This window comes from Tyto alba, unplaced genomic scaffold, assembly GCF_018691265.1.
Source record: "Tyto alba isolate M040663 unplaced genomic scaffold, T.alba_DEE_v4.0 Super-Scaffold_41, whole genome shotgun sequence".
Lineage (NCBI taxonomy): Eukaryota > Metazoa > Chordata > Aves > Strigiformes > Tytonidae > Tyto > Tyto alba.
Genome location: NW_024881317.1, coordinates 21,441,902 through 21,462,757, shown reverse-complemented (window position 1 = coordinate 21,462,757; position 20,856 = coordinate 21,441,902). Strand labels below are relative to the sequence as shown.

At 49.1% G+C, this 20,856-nt stretch overlaps 1 protein-coding gene across 2 annotated transcripts in view; it reads right to left on the bottom strand.

Annotated features, from left to right (window-relative positions):
* Window positions 1-20,856, bottom strand: part of SIN3A (SIN3 transcription regulator family member A) — a 37,308-nt gene extending 16,452 nt beyond the window's left edge. Inside the window, exons 1-10 of one of the 2 annotated variants that reach the window (XM_032990430.2) lie at window positions 20,821-20,856; window positions 11,434-11,654; window positions 9,670-9,846; window positions 8,105-8,211; window positions 7,325-7,607; window positions 4,650-4,901; window positions 3,986-4,138; window positions 3,477-3,635; window positions 2,118-2,207; window positions 538-656 (exon numbers count right to left, since the gene is read on the bottom strand). In XM_032990430.2, the coding sequence (XP_032846321.1) occupies window positions 538-656; window positions 2,118-2,207; window positions 3,477-3,635; window positions 3,986-4,138; window positions 4,650-4,901; window positions 7,325-7,607; window positions 8,105-8,211; window positions 9,670-9,846; window positions 11,434-11,622 (1,529 nt within the window). In that variant the 5' untranslated portion in view covers window positions 11,623-11,654; window positions 20,821-20,856. Of the gene's footprint in view, window positions 1-537; window positions 657-2,117; window positions 2,208-3,476; window positions 3,636-3,985; window positions 4,139-4,649; window positions 4,902-7,324; window positions 7,608-8,104; window positions 8,212-9,669; window positions 9,847-11,433; window positions 11,655-19,520; window positions 19,648-20,820 lie in introns of those variants that run through there. The other variant, XM_032990428.2, reaches the window with a different exon arrangement.

Genomic DNA, 20,856 nt, shown 5'->3' with positions numbered 1-20,856 from the left:
AGTTGGAAAGAAAAATGAAGCAGGGCCCTTATTGCCCTGCTCAAATAAAGGGAAAGTCTGAAAGCCTAAAGCACGTGGCACTTGCACGGTACTAGCCACTAAAGGGCTTACAAGGACTATCAGTATCTTCCTGCCCATAGAGCAGCACATGGCACCTTACCACGTACATCCCCGACACCCAGGCCAAGCTGGAGGGAATAGGAGATCAGAGAACGCACGGCCACAGAAGCAACTCGTGCAGTCATTTAGTGGACAGACAATTAAGCAGTGGCAGGCTGTCCAGATAAAAGCTGAGCCAACCAACAGCGGAGGAAGTGGGCAGTGCGGGGGGACTCCCATCTCAGATGGACTTTGTGGCCCAAGAAACCACCACCCTGCTCCCAGAGCGGCGTTCCTCCTCCTCCGTGCCACGCAACCACACGGGATGCATCCCCCCAAACGACCACAAAGGTTAGAGTTTCTTTCCTGGCTTCACAGCAGAAACAGAACAAGCAGATTAAACTTCTCACCTCGTGTAAGGAAACCGGCTCCACTTACCCCAGGAATGGAGAAACTAGCTGCACGAGCTCGGCTCGGGAGATCACCTCCTGGTTGAAAATAACCAGGCAGCGAAGGAAGTTTTCATACGCCTCTGTGCTACGCAGAGCTTTGCGGACCTTACAGAGAAAAGAAAAGAGTTGCTGTCAGGGTGAGATCAAGCTGCGCGTGCTATCGCTGTCCAGGAGACCTCGATTCAACACTCTGCTTCCCACCGATGCACAGAGATTACACGTGGAATGGGAATGCAAATCTTTAAGTGAGTTAAACAGAGGGTAACTTGCCCGGTACACAGGGCCAAACAGAGAGCAATGTGAGGCATCTCCGTGCTGGGTATGCCCTGCAACTTCAGCACCCGGTGCATTACTCTGACGAAAGGAGTTGCAAGTGAAGAATGAAATCCCTCAAAGAACCCCCTAACAGCTGGATTACAAATTGCTGGAATTGTGGACAACGTCAGTCGTAACTGCAGCACCACAAACCCACCCAGGCTGCCTTTAAACACCAGAGAACGTTGCAAGTAGGGAGCAGGGGTAAGAGACCTGTGCCCTGGGTAATACCACTCCAGCCTCTGCCTGTGTTACAGCTCGGCTTATCGCAGACAAGCCAGCTTCTGTAACCCTTATCTTCACAGCACGAGGAAACCGGACGAACCATGCCAACGCCATTACCTTTCCCACGAGAACAGTTAGCATCTACGCATCAGACAGAGATCTATCATCATTAAGATAATCGTCATTACAGTTATCATTCTACAGCAGGGATTTCTAAGTTTATTCATGTTAACACCTACACATCCTCCGAGCAATAGACTGGTTCCCAGTTACCATTAGCTGGTCTACAGCATGCTGCAAAATGCACCACATCATCAGGGAGCAACCAAGACTTTCATCAACACATGAATATTACTTAAAAGGCTTGTTTACACTCACTATATACTCCCCTCTGAGCCATAAGGAAATGTATGGACATCTTAGGGAAGACACCAAGGTACCACTTGGAAACATCTCACATATCCTTCATTTGTTCTGTGTGGTAAACCAGCAACAGGTAACAACTGTGCAATTAATTAGATTCATCTCTCAGGGAGAAAGAAGAAAAAAAAAAAAAAACAAAACAAAAAACAAACCCAAACGTCGACGTGAATCAGCTGCTTTGTAAACTGAGCTCCCACACTGCAGGCAGCTGGTTGTGGATGGGTACAGCAAGCTGTGCCAACACAGCAAGACATGCCACGCACATCATCGGTTGTACAGGGATTTCAAAGGTGAAAAAAAATTGCGTTACAGGAAAAAATTCCCATTCCTGCCAATAAACTGCATCAGCAGCGGGTGAAAAGCTGGAGCATGACTTCTGGGGAAAAGACAAATATCCACGTAAGAAAGATTTTTAAATATTCAATGGATCTGACTTAGAGGTCGCACGATACATCTGAGGTCAAGCTAACAAATGTTATCAGGGTGTTGTGTGTAAATATATATATATCTCACATACTTCACTGTGATATAAATGCGGATGTACACACGCCAAGAGCACAAATCAATGACATGAGATGACTTTCTCTGAATCTCGCTTCTCACCTTCTCAAAGAAGAGAGATTCTGTCCCCACACCATGTTTGCTGGCTTCTGCCAAAGACTGGTCTTTTAAACCAAGCAGCTTTGGTTTCTTCTGTTAACAAAAAAAAAAGAAAGGCAAGTAAAAAAAGGGCTGTTCAGTAGAGCAAGTTGCCATATTTTGATTATCTATCACACAACGGCTTCAGCTTCCTGACCCCACCATTTGCTTTCAAATAAAAGAAAGGTGGCTTTTTTGGAAGGACACTTGCACAGAAGTGTGTGTCACAAGTTAATCTATTAAAGGTTAATCAGTAGCATAGAACTCCAAATATTTTTAATACATTGTTGCATCCTTTTCTGTAACTTGTTGATTGAAACAGTCACACTACAGTGTATCTCATTTTTCTAACTAGTTTGCAAAATTACCAAAACAATTTTTTTTTTTTATTCCTATCGCTCACCCAGTTCTTTAAGTCCTACACCTGCTTAAAATAATCATATTTCTTTCTCTTTGGCTTTCCACTGCAAGATCCTTTATTTTCCCCATACCAGCACTGCACTCTACATCCTCAGAAAGGCCAAAAGCTGCCTCCAAAACACGTTTTATTTTGCTGCCCTTTATTTGAAGAGGAGAAGAAAGGGCAGAGGAGGAAGTAAATCACTGAATGATTACAATTATTTCTGCTAATGCTTTTCATCACAAAGCAAGATACACCACCTTCAAATAAAGCAGGCAAACTTATCCTTAATGCACAAACACTAAGCCACCTGGCCACAGGACAATTTTTACTACACTAAGAAGCCTTGCTCTCTCAAAACATGCGTCATTTGAAAAGGGCAAACTCTGCTAAGAGAATAATCATTCATCATTGTATTATAAGGTTTGTCATAGGAAAGAGGTAGCAAACGTGGATTCCAACGCATCTGGCTCCAAGCTCTACTACAACGAAGCTTTCAGGCACACCTTTATCCTTCTCTCAGCTTATCTTCCCACGTGCCTTAGAAACATCACTACAAATTTCAGACAAATATATTTTGCTGCTTTACTGAGACTTTTGCCTCCACACCCCCTATCTCCTCCTCATCACCACACACTGCTTTATTGACCAATAAAACTACCCCCACGCATTCTGCAGCATCCTAATAAAGTGGGGAAAGCCCTCTTCTTCCCAAGACAGTAAAGTGACTATCACGGCCCTCAGGTACAGATAACACCACCAGTTTGTGAAAAATCAGAGACGAAGCTCAGAAACAAGGACTCAAAAAAGCTTCCTTTAAAGGCAAGCATTAGTTTCTGAGCTCTCAAGCTGCAACCTGTGCTGCAAAAAACGGATCCTGCTCTGCCACAGCCTCCTGGGAAACACAGGGCTGGCTCTCTTACCTTCACCGGAGGGGTTGCTCCAGTTCCCGAGTGCCGTCGGATCTGACAGCCATTCTGGTTGGGTCTTTGCTGTTTGTTGTTGAGCTGTGGCTTCTTCACCGTGCCACCGTGATCATTTCTTACCGATTCCACTTTCTCTGCAGTTGTCTTACTTAACAGCTTATTTAGAGACAAACCCGTAAGACCATTAGAGCCGAGTTCCACACATCCAGGCAAAAAAATATGCCTGCTCCTCCTAGCTCTAGATGCCCAATGTATTTTCCTGTAGTTATCGCAGTCTTAGAACAACCCTTTTAGGCAAAGGCATTCTATATAAATGACAAGTTATGGCCAGAAAACAGTCTATCACCCTGACCCCATTCCCCCATTCAGTAAAAGATCACTCCAAAAAAAAAAAAAAAACCACCCAAGAAACAAACAGCAAAAGCACTTTTTTCTGAATTCTGGCTACATACAGAACAGTTTTCCACTAGGTATTTCAGTTCCAGTCCACCTCCAAGACGACTCACCACAGAGCTGTTGGCATCAGGCAGGAACTGCCCAAACTCCGAGAGCAGATCCTCCTGGTTCTTGAAGAGGCGAGCCACCTGCGCGTACACCTCCTGCTCCGTCAAAGCCGGCGTGTAGTTACCTCCCGCCTCCTTGGCGTTACGCTGCTCTTTCTGTCACAGGAAAGAGAAGGGTCAGAAGAAAGGACACGCAAGCTATTTAAGTGACAAAGAAAAAAAAAACCAAAACCCTCAGTGATATCAAGAATGAAACAGCAAAGGTCTCGGCACCTTATTGAAAGATTCTTGTATGTACTAAATACGTATACTTACATAAACTAAAAACATACTAAATGCTCAACTGGCCCTGGATTAGTAGGACATTGATGAAGGAAGTGGTTTCTTTACTTTTAACACAGTACTACGGCCATGTTGTCTCCTCCTGCCCCACGCTTATGAAAAAATGCCAAATACCACTGTTAAAAAGGCACTTCAGACATTTGCAAACAAAGATGGTAGACGGAAATTTATTACTTCAACGCTACTACATAATCTTCTAATTTGCAAGAATTCTGCTAATCCAGCAGAAAACCCAAACACAAGTCCTGGGCAGACACAGTTAGCTCCCCACAGCAGAGAGAGAAATAACCATACGTATACTCCAACCTGCATTGTTAACGCTCACCTGATACGTATGGAGGATCTCCAGGAAGGCTTTGTAGATGTCTGGTTGTCCCTGGAACCGATTCTTGATCTTGTTGACATAGTTGATGGCATGATTAAACTCCACAGGCTGATTGTTCTGCAGGGATGGTGTGGTTCCCAGGGAGATTGTCACAGGCGTATGAGGTTGGACTGGTGGGGAGCGCGGTGATGCGTATGGTGGAATCGGGGGAGTTTGCTGGCTGGCGGGAGTATGTGCCTGCAACTGTGATGGCTAAGAAGAAAAGAAGCCGTGTTAGAAACTAGCAGATTCCTTTATGTTTGGAATAAAGGCAGGTTTATTCCACTTACAGACCATATCCAGAGGAAACAACCCATCATATAACTGTATCAGATGCCAACGGTGGAACCATATGGATTCAACAGAGATACCTCTGAACTGGAGTACATTACGCGGACAGAATCTCCTGCTACCACATCCAGTCAAACCACCTCTTCCCATACTGGCCCTGGATGACTTTTGCTGCATTTCCTTAAAAGAAAGGTCTTAAAAAGACCTTTAAAAAAGCTGTTTAAAAAACAGCTACTAAACAATTATTGCCTTTGCAGGTCTAAAGAATTTTGACAGTGCCTTTCATACACTGAACAACATCTAGTGGCTGTCTAAGCAGAAACGGCTGTTAACAGTCAAAATTAAGAAGTACTATTTCATAGTCAGTTGGGTTTTAATGATTAACAGAAGCACAAATACAGGTAGACTAAGCAGAAGAAAACCATTATCCAAAGCGAAAAAACAGATAAATATTTAGTGGGCCAGTAGAGACTACACTTCATCAGGAAGACAAAACACCCGGACCATTCAAACTGTTGTTTATTAACAGTTGATTTTCCTTGCTAATTGCTTTTGACTGAAATCTGACTAGAGACACATACTATCTCAAAAACTGAACAGAGCCAAAATGCATAGGCATGGCTTGCTCCAAAACTGCAAGTTATTTTGCCCCCAGTGAAGAATTCAGGGACGCATAAAGACAACAGCAAGGGAAAACTGGAATTTCTTTCAATATTGAGACGAAGAGCAGGCAGATAAGGCCCTCCCAGTAATTATTTTGAATAGACACCTAACATCCACGGGAAAATTTCACAGCAGTTTAGAGGTGGCAATTTTAAATGAAAATAGAAGTACTCATTCTTCTCACCTTCCAAACTTCAAAACTTGTATTACACAGAGTTTTGACGACTGACAGTGCAGATAACTGCCTTAGGATGGCAAGGAGTATCCTACTACACAGTCCTGCCTTCCTTACCTACAATTTCACCTGTCTGGTAAAGCAAGCTCAGCTCAATATCTACCATGTCCTTCAGGTTCATTTTAAAGTTTCAGCAAAACCAGTTCAACTTTTTGCAGGTCGATGGGGAGAAAACCACTTAGTCCACGGTGATGAGAAAGAGACTTATTTACTGAGAGCGTCTACTACTTCTTTGGAAAAAAGCCTTGGAATCTGGTGCAGGTAAGTTAATTCTGGAATGCCTTAGCTTTGCAGTTTTCAGCTTTGCAAATCTTTTTGCACGTTTTTGTTTGCCATTTCCGAACAGGAGATTGCAAGTCCCACCAATGTTTGTCTAGAGATCATCTAATTGCCACATTTTAAATCCTGCTGCTTTCTAACTGCATATTCCTTTTTTGTTTGTTTGTTTCCTTTTCCAGCCAATTGTTGGCTAACTGTACAGTTTAGAGATTAACCCTTGAAACTTTGGGGATTCTTTCCCTCCCTAAGGCTCTCAAATCTTTCCACATTTTGAGGCTAAAATACATGATATTTTTGTCTAGAGTAAGCTCCTTGAATGCCTATTATCCTATTCTGTTTCCAATCACATAAAATACATCCGTTGGACAGTAGCATCTGGATGACATCTAAAACAGAGTCAAATTCCCTTTGTTATTGAAAGGTCTCAGTTTCAGGCACACATACCTAAAGGCAACATTGTGGTCATCTTGCCTGAACTCCTGCACTTTAGATTTTGCCAGTAACTCCTGCACTCATCCAGCTAATGGCTGAATTAGACTCCTTTACAAAAAATGTCCAATCTGAAATGACTTCAAGCAACGCAGAATCTACCAAATAACTAATCAAGCTCTTCTAAAGGCTTAATTGCCCCAAGCATTTGAAACCACACACACACACACACACACACACACTTTCTCACCAATAGCAACACCTTTATCTCTGCCTCTGGTTTATGGGGAATTTCTTGGGACTTCAGTAACTCTGAGACAATATACACAAAAGCAGGCAGTTCAATACGTGCCCAGTGCTTTAAGTAGGCAGCCCTTCTTGCAAAGTCAAAAGAATTTCAGGGAGCTTTTTCCTGGGGCTGCTGGATCGCTCCCCTGAATAACACGTGTACATTTCACCAGATGCTCGGAGCATCTTTCAGTTCCCCACTGAAAGCAACAAGGCTTTTCCAAACCCTTACGGTGGGCTTATCTGAACTAGTGTCAAATCAACTAGAATGCATCTTGAAGTCTGAAAAGGAGAAACGAATCCAGCAGCAGAAGCACACCACACACAGGCTCACAAATACTACGAAAAAGCAGCGTGGAAGCTCCTTTTCCGCTCTGTAGCTCCGTACCAGTTTCAGCTGGGGGCAGCAGGACCCCTGTGTTACCAGCGTGTGTCCTTCAAAGTCTCTCACCTTACTGATTTTGGCAGGTGGTGGCTGCGGCGCCGGCTGTGCTGGTGTTGGGGTTGATTGCGCTGACGGCTGCGACTGATGCTGCGGCTGGGGCTGCGGCTGGGGCTGCAGGCCGTGAGTGGGGATCTGGTGAACCTGCCCCGGTGTCGTCACGTTCACCATATCATTCGTCTGCACCTCGATCTTGTAACCAGGCGGCAAGAAGGTGTTGAAACCCATGATCAAGTCTGGGTGGCCCTTGAAGAGCTGCGATACGCGGCTGATCACTCCTGGAGTGTCAATACTGAAGAAGGAGTAAGATCAAAATGTCACGATCCTCTAAGACCTTTTCAGTGGTACACCAAGTCCTCCACAGAAGAATTTCCCATTAGAATTTTTACCTTATCATCTCTATCATATGCAACGAAGCAAAACGGATTCCTATAAATGCATTACTGAACAGAAGATCAACATTAAAATTGTATTATTAGCCCAGACAGAATTTTATATCTATGAGATCCAGTCCCAGGTCTGACCATTATTAATGGGCAGACAACCAGACAGCCAGATGAATCAGCTATCAAGGCTGAACTTGTGAACTCCCACTCTAAGCAGAGATTTAGTAGGAATGAAGGGATGCATTTAATTTTCAGAAAGGAAAGAACACAACTGCTTTTACACTACTGCTAGAGGGGTGGTACGCTGCACATGGAAGGACAGAATTTAGCTCCTGCTCTGTGCTCCCACGGCTGCATACGCTCTTTCTAACCCGGAAGGAAGAAGCAAAATGCAGCTAGTTACCTTTGAGATTTAAATTCCTTCATAATGTCCAAGAAGTCATTGTAGACCTGTGGCTGGCTACCAAACTGCAGCTTCACCTGGTCAAGGTAAGACAGAGCATCCTCCACCTGGAGACAAAACAGACAGGTTATTTTAGCAGAGGAGATTTTATTTCACCTCCATTGTTCTGCAAAACATGCATTATTTGAAAACACAGCTGTTAGCCCTGAGCCTGGGCAAGAAATTAAAGAGCAAAAGATCATGAGCCCAGTTAATGTACTACCAGCACCATTTGAATAAGAGATACTCACTCTCCACTCCTGGCTCACAAGATAAAACTGTACCAAAAAAGAAACAAAACAAAAAAAAAAAAAAAAAAGGCAACACAGATCAGCAGAATTACTCAGAGAAAAAAAAACATACTCCAAATTTACCATCACTGAAGTGACTGCTAGGATAAACAGAACTAGACTTGAGTATTTTTCCTGCATTCATATGTGGAAATTATTATGAAAGCCTAAGAATAAGCAGAAAGTGGAAATGACATATTCAGTGTAGTAGATGTCTGCCAGGTACACGCTTGCACTTTTTTCAAAAAGCCAGACATTTCAGTTCGACATGTAAGGATTTCAAAAATGGCAACTGTGGGCGGTAAATTGTTTTACACCTCAAACAGCAAGAAGTTTATGAACTGTTGGTGTACCAACACCCAATTTCAGAGGTACTGAAAGAACAGCCACAGCCTAAAGCAAGAGCTCTGGGTCTCTATTGCCTCCGACAGGCAGGCCACAAGCCCATCAGCTACTAGAGCTACACACAGGACCTCTTTCGTCTGAAATTAAATGACAACAAAGGAAGAAAGACTATCGTGTATAGCCCCAACCTTGCATCAGCAGAGGATGTGCCATCAGTTTCACTGGGAGAAAGAACTGCGCGTTTTGAAATCATTTTCAGAGGTCTCTAGAAATGAAGTGTCCTACATTCAGCAAAGGGGAAAGGCCTCTCACCCAACAAGGCAGTGGGTTCCAACAAAACTGGAAGAGACTTGAGCCGTATTTGGAAGAGACTAAAAAAATAGGCATCAATTCATATATATGTCCCTTCTCACTAGAGCTGAACCAAATGTAGCTACTTAAAGGGGTTATTTTTGGTAGAGTTTTCTCTTTTTTTAAGGATTTTACAGCACATAATCCAAGAATAGAGCTTTCCCTACTCCCAAATTACTCCCACACAACCACCCACATATGCCATGTGTTCAGAAAAACACCAAATGTTTTGGTAATTTAACCCATTCATACGAATACTCTGAGCAATACCTTCTTCCTTTTCCTTCCCGCCCCCGACCTTTTCCTAGCAAGTCCATTTTTTATTCCGGTATTTGAAACGACAGGGTTTCAGCGGCAAGGGGAGTCCCTTTCTGCATTCAACCGTCTTCCCGACAGGAGGAGCATCCGAGCCTTCTCAAGAAAGCTTTTAGGAGGTCACCAGCTGGCTCAGCAGGGACACACCGAACGGAAGGCGGCCCCCGGCTGCCCGGGGGTTCAGGCAGAGGCTGGATGACTTACGGCAGGGATGCTCAGCGTTACCTTGAGCCTCTGGAACTGCTGCTGCCCCTGCACGGGCACGGCTGGCGGCGTGGGGTGAGTGTGGCTCTGCACCACCTGGCTCCCGTGGGGCTGCACCGGCGCGGGGTGGTGGTGGCCGCTGTGGACGGCTGCGATGGCTGGCCCGTGGCTGCCCGAGCTCTGCGGCACGGCCGACACCTGGCAAGGCAAAGAGGACGTCAGGTCCGGCAGAGAGCACCGGCAGTCTTCCTGGACCCGGGTACGGCAGTAAAGTTTCAAAGCAGCGGAACGGAGTCCGTTTGCCCTATAACCGTGGCTGCTAACAACCTTACTCAAAACATCTCTTTCGTTTTCTTCAACAATGACCCGGGGAGACCTAAAAATCAAAACAAGACAACTCTCATCCTGTACTCCAAATACAGCAGAGCCCTCTCTGCAAACACGTTACAAACACAGGGTCTCTCCAGCCTGCAGGCCCGCTGGCTGTCTGGTCACTAACACCAACATAAAGACCTGCAAAAGGGGCATAAAATGGGATTTTTAGTCTGACAGAGCCAAGGTTCTCTCTTTTCCCTACGACACTTACATGTCACAAGAAATAATCTGAATGAATGAATCTTTAGGAGCTTCTACACTTCTGACATTCAGTTTGAGTACAGGAAGTCAAATTGTGGCTCTCTGGCACCAGCAGACTAAGGGGGAAACTCAAGTTGGTATCTCCCCTAGAAAAACAGGGTGAGGAACAGAACGCACTTTTCGGGTATCCTTCATACATAAAACCAGAAAAGTTTCAATTTGGAAAATCCATTAAAAGAGCCTTTAAAAAAAAACGTTCAAAAAGTAAATTACTTTTCGTTTTACACAAACTTAGTTTTCCATTGAAGTCTCTTTTAGATGGGAAATACTTTTTTTAATCCTTCTCATGAACAAGAAACAATTTGCTTGCTGGTCCATCCAAGTTCTTTTTAGGAAGGACTGCCAGCATAAACACAGCCTCTTCCAGTCCCTGCAAGTGTCTGCCTGCAGGCTCTTCAGCTCTGCGGCTGCTACTATCAGCATGAACATCCCTTCTGCAGAAGTAAGGGAGAAGCTGTGTGTAAAATTAGGCACTAAACAGGGAGGACAGCTCACCAGCAACACAGCCGTGGAAGATGCAACATGCCAGAAACAAGTAACACAGGAACAGCCTTTCCCTGGTCTTTTACTGGGAAGTATCTCCAGTGCACGCTTAAAAATACATTTTTTTGGTTTTTTCCTCTCCCTAGCTAACAGCTCCTTGCAAAGGAGGCAAGGGAGGGAAGAGTGCCACCTAATGACCCTGGGGTAACGCCTTCTGAAGCGTTTCAATTTTCCTGGAAGTCTCCAATCTAAATGCTGTTCCCAGCCAGTCTGTTAAGCTTAGGCTCACCCAAGATATCATACACCTGTGGCAGAGCAACCGCAAGAAGAAACCTTCTCCCAGTGAAGAAAAATGGAGAAAAAGCCCTGCACACGCTTGCCTCTAGGATTCAGAGACCACAATCTCAGAGAATCATTATAAGAATTGTGTTCAAAAAACCAGCCAAGCCACACCACGTTTGTTCAGGTGGTTCTGAACATGAATGAAGCCGGCAGTCTTAAAGCGAGCGCTTAGAACGAGAGGTGCGATAAGCGCATCGTCCAGTCTTGGTTTTTCTTTAGGAAGCCCTGGTTACTGGAAGAAACCTTGTCTCAAACGCAGAAGGGTAGCGTGAAATGACGCGGCGGGGGCTGGTTGAGAGGCGGCAAAGGGGCGAGCGCACGCACCTGGTAGCTGGGAGTTACCGAGTACTGAATCCCCGTGGCAGACTGCATGGTCTCCGAAACCGCCTCATACACCGGAGGCGCCGGGGCAAGCACGCGGTGCTGGTGTTGAAAAGCTTCGGTGCTGCTGGTGATACGTCTCTGCTGCGACGCGTACACGGGTGACTCCTGCTCATCCAATCGCCGCTTCATTCTGAACTCATGCTCGGGAAGCGCTACAAAACCTGTTAAAAACAGACCAATTAACAAACCCGATTGATTCATCGGCCCCTGCCAGCGCCGCGGACGCCAAGTTCACCAAGAGCAGGTAGGGCAAGTTTCCACCTATTCATTTAGGTTACTGGTATCTCGAGATAGGGAAGTGGAATTAAGATTCAGCTTTCTGCATGAAACACGCAGTCGTGTTTTATCACAGAAAAATACAGCCATATTGTTGGAAATAAAATACCCTGAGTAAAAGTTAATGATTTCTTCAATCTCACTTAAAGGACGTTGCTAGCATGGGCATCTTAAGCACACGCAGACCCCGAGCTCACTGAACGCAGCGTTTGAACACAACAGAGAGACAGAGAGCGCGTTATCTGCACACAGCCTGGACAAAGTTGCCTACACTGAAAGCAGAAAAAGCCTCCTGGAGAGTCCAGCCAGGACGACAGCCAGCTGTGAAAGATGCTTTCAAAACGCGAAAGCGGGGAGGAAGACTAGTCAGATTTTGAAAATCACTTACAAAGCCCCAAAATGAAGCATTCTCTAACACGCCTAAGACACGTGCAACCTCAGCGAAACCCACAGACCCGCTACCAGGCGTGTTTTGGATACCGTCTGCCACGCAGCCACGACCCTCCCGGCATCAGGGCCCCGCTCGGCGGCGCGAGCCGAGGCGCGCACGGCGGGGCAGGCACGGCGGCTGGCATCCTCCTGCCTGCCAGGGACGCCGGCGACCGCCCCGCAGCAGCTCTCCCGCTTACCCGCCAGTACTTTTTTGCTTCTGCAACAGGCAGGCACGTTCCTGCCCCACACTCTCAGTTGGCTTTATGCAACTTCATTTCACTTCAAATCTGACAGGTCGTTTTGCCACTGTCCCGCTCCTAAAAGTGCCACGAATTCTTTGCTCTGAGTGAACTACTCACCTGCTCTTTTCTGCAAGCAAATTCCACTGCGCATCAATAGTGTTTGCCATCCTTGAGATGTTATCCGCTGTTCATCAAACCACCGAGTGCTCAAAAGCATATGCAGCCTATTGAGGTGTTTGATGGACAGAGAACAGAGTGAAATCCACCCTCTTCGGCCTCTCATTCATCAGGACGTCTCCAAAGCAAGTCTTTTTCGGTTCCAGTGCAGTTAAACACATTCATTGCTAACGTGGACACATGGATAAACAAGAGGGAATGAAGTTCCCCCCGAATAACGGTACAGCAGCCAACCAAGCCAATTCTTATCTACCATATCAGGACAGCTCTTCACAGTCTAAATCCATCATTAACCAAATAACCCGGAGATCATTCACCAATATCTCGGTGCACATCAAATACGTGAACGGGAGCCGGCAGGACAGTGGTTCAGAATAGACCAAGGTGGGCTTGAAAACACAGGCCTTGTGTAACAAAGTGGTTTCCCCTCCGTGTCCCTCTCTACTAGTCCCTCCTTTCACTTGGAGGGGGTAGAACAAGAAGGGAGATTACTTCATTTCTTTTTCAAGTTGCTCTTCAAGTTTAACCTCTCAGAACAGTCCCTTAGCAGGTCCCCAAAGCACCCGGCAGGTAGAAGACAGCTGGCAGAGGCAGAGGAGGACTCCCCACCCCAAGTAAAGGAGAAAGCTTGATAACTGGATCTTATTTACCAGTTACAAATCCTAAAGTAGGTCTGACCTCCAGCATACGCTCAGAAAGCAGAGGAGCACACTCCAGGAGCTCATTTTGCTAATGGTGCCTGCACTGGTTGTCTTTTCATTCAGCAGGTCTCTGCTGACAAATAAAGAGCTACGCAGGTTAACTTGGAGAGACTCCCCTCAAGCACAGCCCCCATTTAGCTGTGTAAAAACGTACAGTTTTATGCTAATAGGGCTGGGACTAAACTGAGCAACGCCAGCAAATCTGGCCACGCACCATCATCCCACAAGCAGAGGTAGCCAGGATTTTGCATGACAATGGCTGACTGCATGAGTAAAGTCTGGGCAAAGCTTTGGTGGCATCTATTTATAACCCACTCACCAACTTGGATACCCTTCTGCTCTAAGCACTGGTACCCCAGCCAGCCCTTCCACCTTCTTTTGGTCTCTCAGGCTGGTTCGCCCCTTACCCTTTCGATGGTGCAACAGCTTTCCAGCCCTACAGAAGCAACCAAGAGCTGCTGGTTTGCAGACACATACGCACAATATTCACAAAGCAGGAACATTCCCCAAAAAAGAAAAACCCACCCCTCACATGTGATGTGCTATAAAGAAGTGAAATGGCTCCAGCACGCGTTGCGACAGCGGGGGGGTGTGTGTAGATGTATATATGTGTATACATGGTGTATATGTGGTGTGGTGGCTGTTAAGTGTCCCAGCCTTGTGTGTCGCTTCCCAAAGCAACACTCCACACTTGTCGCTTTGGATGGACTAAGGAACCTGTAAAGGAGAGGCTGTTTGAGGATAGAAGACGGCTGGAAGACTCACGTGCCCTTATGAAGACTAAAATGCCACCTCAGGCTGACCAAGAAGCCTTTTCCCTGTGGAAGCACCAAAGTATCTCAGCCCTGCGAGGCCATGGAATCATGGTAGCACCGAGAATACGTTACTACATACACACCAACAGCATGAACATCAGGTTTTGAAGCTCCTGATTCTCACAGACCAAGTGAGAAATCGTCCAGAAATCTATTTTGCTGTATGGTCGACATTAAAGCTTCTGTTTCATGAAAATTAAAGCTCCTGTAGGTTCTTTTTCCCTCTGAATTCCCCTCACCTTCGCTAACTGAGCTCGGACCCTGCTTCTATCCAAGCACTGTACCTGCTTCGACTTTAAAATTTCATCTTATAGTCAATATCTATATATAGAGAGTCAATATTATAAGCAAGTCAATAGCATTAGTCAATTAAGTAACACTTTGCTAAACTCCTACTTAGGGTTTGCATCCTCTGTGTAAGAGTGGCTCACAGCAGACCACCACTTAATGAAGATTACTAATTCACAGGCTTTTTTAATCCTAGCAGAGAGATGATTTTGATACTCTGCTGTACCTAGATGAAGACTAGTGACCTTAGCTTTGTGCATCCCCCACCACCGAAACTCTACAGAGGGGAAAGCATCGAGGGGCGAGCAAACCAGCGCCAAAGCAGAAACTGGTTGGCATCTTGCAGAAGAAAATATGATGCTGAATGCTCCCAAAGGACATGCATTTCCTCACTGAGGTTCTGCTGATCTTGACCTGGCACCTCCCAAAGATCTCCTCCATTCAAAAGGTGGAGAGATCTGTTGTGCAGCAAGTCCTACCTTTCCTACAGCACACCAGAGGGCTTATAAGGAAGAAAGACTGTGATGAAACCCAAGACTACACATGTCATTTTAAACTGATTTAGCTCAAAGGGGCAGTTCCACCCACTCCCACCCTCAGTGACAACTGATTTCTCTCGGCATCCTTGCTGATGACAAAGCCCAGCTAACATGGAAAGGTATTTCAAGGATAAACATAAAATTGCAATCAGTAACGCCACGGACTTGTATCAGCTATTTACCCTCCACTTTGGCGACATTACAAACAGTACTAGGCTTATTTTATGTTGTCTTCTCAGTAACGTAGCACACATCCCTGGCATCCCCTTATGGACTTTGACTCTAAGATTTAGAAAGCCCCAATTCAAACTGCATCGCCTGTAATCTTAATTTGGGGATGAAAAAAAAAAAAAAAAAAGCCCCCAAAATACAGCAAGGACTGCACGAGGCAAAAAGCAAGTCACAAACCTCAGGTATTTTCCTTCATTAAAAGCATTAACCTGAGGCACGTAGGAGAGCTTAGCAATAACTGAACAGACCAAGTCCTACTCCACGCAGCCCATGGAGAACTGCATCCCCTTTCCCCAGCAACAATTCTACCCAAACTGCCCTTTACCTTCAGTTAGAGTACACTACATTCTGCCTACAGGAGGATGAAAACTGCATTTTTTTTTTTTTTCTTTTCTGAGGCTTTTAGTGTTACCCTTCACAGGGAAACGTCACTGCATAGGAACGCACTTCTGATCTTCCCACCTGTGCCACCTCCCAGCTCACCAGCTTTGCTTAGTGCTACAGGCAGGGCGCATCAGGCAGCCATATCACAAACACACACAGGATCCTTGGCTGGTGAAGCAAGAAAAAAAAAAAAATTTAAAAGGTACATTGCATCTCGGTAACACCCCCAGAATTATGCAATTCTACCCCGCCAACTTCATCAGAGGATCTCCCCATCCATCTGCCTCTCATAAGCCAGTGGGACCGATAAACGTAAGTGGAGCGCATCCTTCCCCTCTGGTACCGTGGAGAGAAGAGGAGCAGTGGCACTGACACAGAAAGAGAAGGAACAAAGCGGGGAAAAGGCTGGATTCACCGCCCGGCTCCCCTCCTGCCTGCGCACTCCTCTGCGGGAGCAACAGAGGCGGGAGAGCCTGGGTAGTCTCCTATTCCCTCGCAAAACTGCCTCTCCCATGGCAGCTCCGCTGCCCAGCTTTCTACCAAATAAAATCTCAAAAATCTATGTAGCTAGAAACTAATACCGATTCTTTATTTCAGGTTTTCCAATCAAATAGACAGGGTCTTCCGGCATTAGAGCTCAGCTGTTAAACAGGTGTCAGAATCAAAAGCAAAAGTCAAATACAGAATAGGAAGAAAGCAAAGCGGGAAGGTCTGCTGCCTTGGCACCTGTTGGAACCACAACACGCTTGTGGCTAAACACCATCTTCATGAGCAACTTGTGAAAGTGCCACTAGAGAGGATTTTGGTCCCCGCAGAGTGAGGACCTTTCTGAAAAAGAGCAGGGAAACCGCATAGCAGCAGATGACGTGTTTAACACATGTTGGGGGGGGGGTGGGGGGGTGTTAAAAGGTTTCCTTTTGAGGGAGAAAGGACGCAAAACTCTGGAGCAGCAAGTGTAAGCCTCAGCTATGGCTCTGGATCCTGGAGGGGCTCCTCCGAGCCCGGAGCTGTCGTGGGTGTCCTGCAGGACAAGCCTTCCGTAGGATTTAAATGTCGTATATCACGGTGCCTGCTAGAAAGCAGCCGGCTCAGGTTCCGGCAGCGCCGCTGTCTGTGCACTCACCCAGCCTCACGACTTCCAGAACATGACCCAGCTTGTCCAGCGATCGCTGGTATATTTTTTGCATGGTGCCACACAGCCTGGATCCCTTGTCTGGAACATGGGAATAAACCCCCGGCCCCGCTACAAAGGGGTGCAGTGCAGAGAGGCACACCCGTGACCAGCGTCATTCCAAAATGACATGAGAAGCGTCCAAAAGGAAAAGGTTCCGGAAAAGCATTACGCAAAGCTTTTGGAGCAGTTAGGAGAGTTTTCTGCAAGGTGACACGGTGACAGCCTGTGGATTGTGTGCCAGCACCCACCACGAGGCAGACGGGACACGGATAAACCCCACTCATCTCCGTCCAGAGGGGTAACAAGTTGGTAAGGCACTGATCCGCGCTTTGCCAAAGCGGCAAACGGCCTGAGTGTTAAACCCCACTGCAGAGACACGGCCCCGACCGAGCTTTACACTCAACAGAGGTTAGCATTGATTTGCTCCTTTTCTTAAGTACACTTTCCCCATGCACAGAGAGAATTATCAGAATACTTTATTTTTACGTAAAAAGAGACAAGACCCCACAGGAGTTGGAAAAGAGCAGCACGTCCCCAAAAGCGCACCCCCTGCCTACCAGGCTAAAACGACAGCTATTACGGGATTTTCTGTTCTTTTCTGTTCCAGCTTTAACAGCCATAAAAGCTTTCCAACGCTGGAGAAGACTAGAACAGCAATCTGGACAGAAAACGATTCGTAAATCCTGGAAATGTAAATGATCCGCCTGCCAATTCCAACGCGATGCTCCCGGCTCCAAGACCCACACGTGCCAGGAGCCTGCGCGGAGGGCTCCTCCGGCAATCCGGGCTGAGGAGCGGGGGACGAGCAGCCCCCTTCCCCACCCTGTTTGCAAAAGCAGTCTACATCACCCCGAGTTTCCCCAAAGTTTAGCAAATCACTGCTGCTTTACTGGCTGAACGATCACGTTGAAGCTTTTCAAACAAATTCCCGCCGAGATCATGTATCTTAACCAGAAGCGGTGTGTGGGAGGGACGCTGACGAGATGTTTTGGGGTAAGAAAGCGCAGCTCCCTTTTGCAAAGAGCGTGCTGGCCTGGAAAAACTGCTAACTTCACCAGGACAGGGAGGAAAAGACCCTAAAAAGTGGGTTTCTGTTCCTGGAGATCCAGCACAGGCTGACACGAGGCTGCCAAAGCACTTTTCTGTGATGAAGGAATTTTACAGGTGCTGTAAAATTACTGTATTAACATAAGGTGCCATTTTATTATAGAGTATTAACAGCACAGTATTTTAGAACAATGTATACTTCTTTGAAACTGTATTTATTTTATTTTTTTTTTAATTACAAGTTAGGACCAGAAGACTGAAGTGCAGATAGAACTGTACCAAAATAAGTTGGGCATTTCCCACTAGTTTACCGACCCCACACCTTTTAGCGGGACTGAGGAATATAAAAGCAACAAGTTAGAAAAGAAACATAAGGTATTATGTCATCCTTAAGCTACATTTTAGCACACGAAACAGGTTTTGATTCCTCTGGACAGTGCAGGAGATTAAACATCCATGCACAGCTCAAGATGCCTTTGACCACTTGTTCCAGCACTATTTTTAACAAATTATTTTTCAGTTTTTCACAATTATAGCAGTCCACAGAAATGCATTTCTTCTGGGATGTACCCCTTCCATCAGTACACTGATTACACGTGCTATTTGCGCAACTAACGACGATTAAAACTCATTCTGAACCTGGGCTGGGAAAACGCAGTATTTAGTCAAGTAGACACCAAGCACGCTCGTATTTTTAAAGCTATCTGAACTCTGTGGCCAGCCTCCCACAACCCCTGGAAAAAACCTGAAGTCGCTTCTATGGATGTACAACAGACTGAAGAATTAAAAAACTGAGCAGAAATATCAGGTGGAAGTCTCTGACTAGTTCAAGGCACGGGGAGGACGTGTAAGAAAAGGATGCCAGATTGCTATTAAAAACGCTTAAAAATTAATGCGTGCAAGAGGAGCTCTCCGGTTTCCATATATCTACACGTCGCTCCAACAGGTCGTTACGGAGCGCTGCGGTGTCGAGCTAGAAAGCTGCAATAGGGGCTCTCCGAAAAGCGACGGAGGAACCCTCGGCGATCCCGGGGAACTCTCGGCGATCCCGGGTGCCGCTTCGGCGGGGGCGCGGGGACCGGCCCCGGGGTACGAGCCGGCGGCGGAGCGGGCCCCCGCCGGGCGGTTATTGAGCGGTTTTAACGGCAACTTCTCCGGGAAGTTGGGGCGGGCAGGGGAGCTGGGGGACCCCAGCCGGTTCTCGTTTTTATATATATTTTTTTTTTTTTTTTTTTTTTTTTTGGAAGGGGGGGGGAGGACCCGGCGCGCAATGCGGCCGGTACCGGGGGCGTGCAATGCGGGAAGGGGAGGGAGGGGGGGCGGTCCCGCCGCAGCCCGGGAGCGGCACCGGGCGGGAGGAGGGGCGGAGGGAGGCGCCTGCCCCGCCCGCCGCTCCCGCCATGCCGGGGCCGGGACAAACCCCCCCCCCCCCGCCCCCCCCACACCACCCCCCCCACCTCCCGCTTCGCGCCCGGCGGGGCGGGGCGGGGCGGGAGAACGCGCGACCACCCGCGCGGGGCCGGGGCTCCCCCCGGGGAACCGCGACGTGGAGACTGAATTCCGCCCCCCCCCCCCCTTCCTCCTCTTCCTCCTCCTCATCCCGCCCCCCCCGCCAGCGCGCGCGGCACCGGCGCCAGGCCCCGCCCCCCTACGGATCGCCGGAGGGGGCCGGCACCGGGCCTGGAGACCCCCCCTCCTCCCCCCCCCCAGCCCCCCCTTACCTCGAAGCGGGCCCTCGCAGCGGCCGGGTCTCCCTCAGGGTCAGGGGGCGGCGGGGCCGCTGCGGGCTCCTCCCGGGCGGGCGGCGGGGGCGGGCTGTCCGCGGCGCGGTGAGGTTTGAGGGGGGGGGGGGGGGGGTCCCCGCGCCCCTCCTCCCGGAGGGGGGGGGGGCGGGCGGGGGCGGCGCCGGGGCCCCGGGCGGGGGGAGGGGGGGCTCGGCGGGGGAAGGGGGGGGTAAGATGGAGTAACCGTCTCTCGGCCGCCGCGGCGGAGCGCTGCCCGCTTCTCTGTTCCCCGGGAAATCCCGCCCCTCCCCGGGCAGGGGGGGAGCCCCGAACGCCCATTGGGCGCGCCGCACGCCGGTCACTCCCGCGGCCAGTCGCTGCCGTGGTCCCGCCCACCTCGCCCTCCCCTATTGGCCGCGGCCCCCAGGAAGGGGATGTGGAGAGGAAGGGAGGGAAGAGCGGAGAGGGGGGGGCGAGGGGGGACCGACCGCCGAAGAAAAATGTCCGTATAAGCAGCGCGCCCCGCCCCCGTCCCGCCTCCCCCGCTGCCCCATTGGCTGCGAACCCAAACCGCCAGCCAACCGGCGGGCGGGCAGAGCGGCCGTCACGGCGGGGAGCCCGCCCACGCGGCGGGGAACTGGCCCCGCCCACGCCCGGAGAGGCCCCGCCCCTTCTCTGGGGAGCCCTTTTGTGGAATGTTTACATCGGCCGCGGCGCGCGCGCGCGCGCGTCCCTCCCCCTCCCCCCCCCCTCCTTCCCGGCGCGCGCGCGCACGTGCTTACCGCGCCCCCCCCCCCCCCCCCCCCCACACACACACACTCCCCCCCCCCCACCCCTACACGCCCCCCAAGCCGCCCCCCCCCCCACCCCGCCGGCGGGGGCGGCGCTGCCTTTTGTCCCCGACCCTTCACTTCCGGGATGGCAGCGCCCCACGTGGGGCGGGTCGGTTACACGTGGGGGGGGGGGAGACACGGACGGGACACACACACACACACACACACACACTCACACACACGCACGGAAGGGGGGGGCGTGCCCGCCGCCCCGCGGCCAATGGGGGCGGGGGGCGGGGCCGGCGCCGACTCCCCCCCCTCCCCCCCCCCTTCCCACACACACTCCCTCCCTCCCCCCCCCCCCCCCCCCCCGCTCCCTTCCCCGCGCGCTTCCCGCCGCGCGCTTCCCGCCGGCGGCCGTTGGCGCGCGCGCGTCGCTCCCTCCCTCAGCCCGCCGGCAGCGCCGGGCCGCCCCCCGCCCCCGGCCCGCCGTGAGGGGCGAGGGGGGAGCCGCTGTTACATACCCCTCAACGCGCAGGCGAGGAGCCCTGAATGGAGGG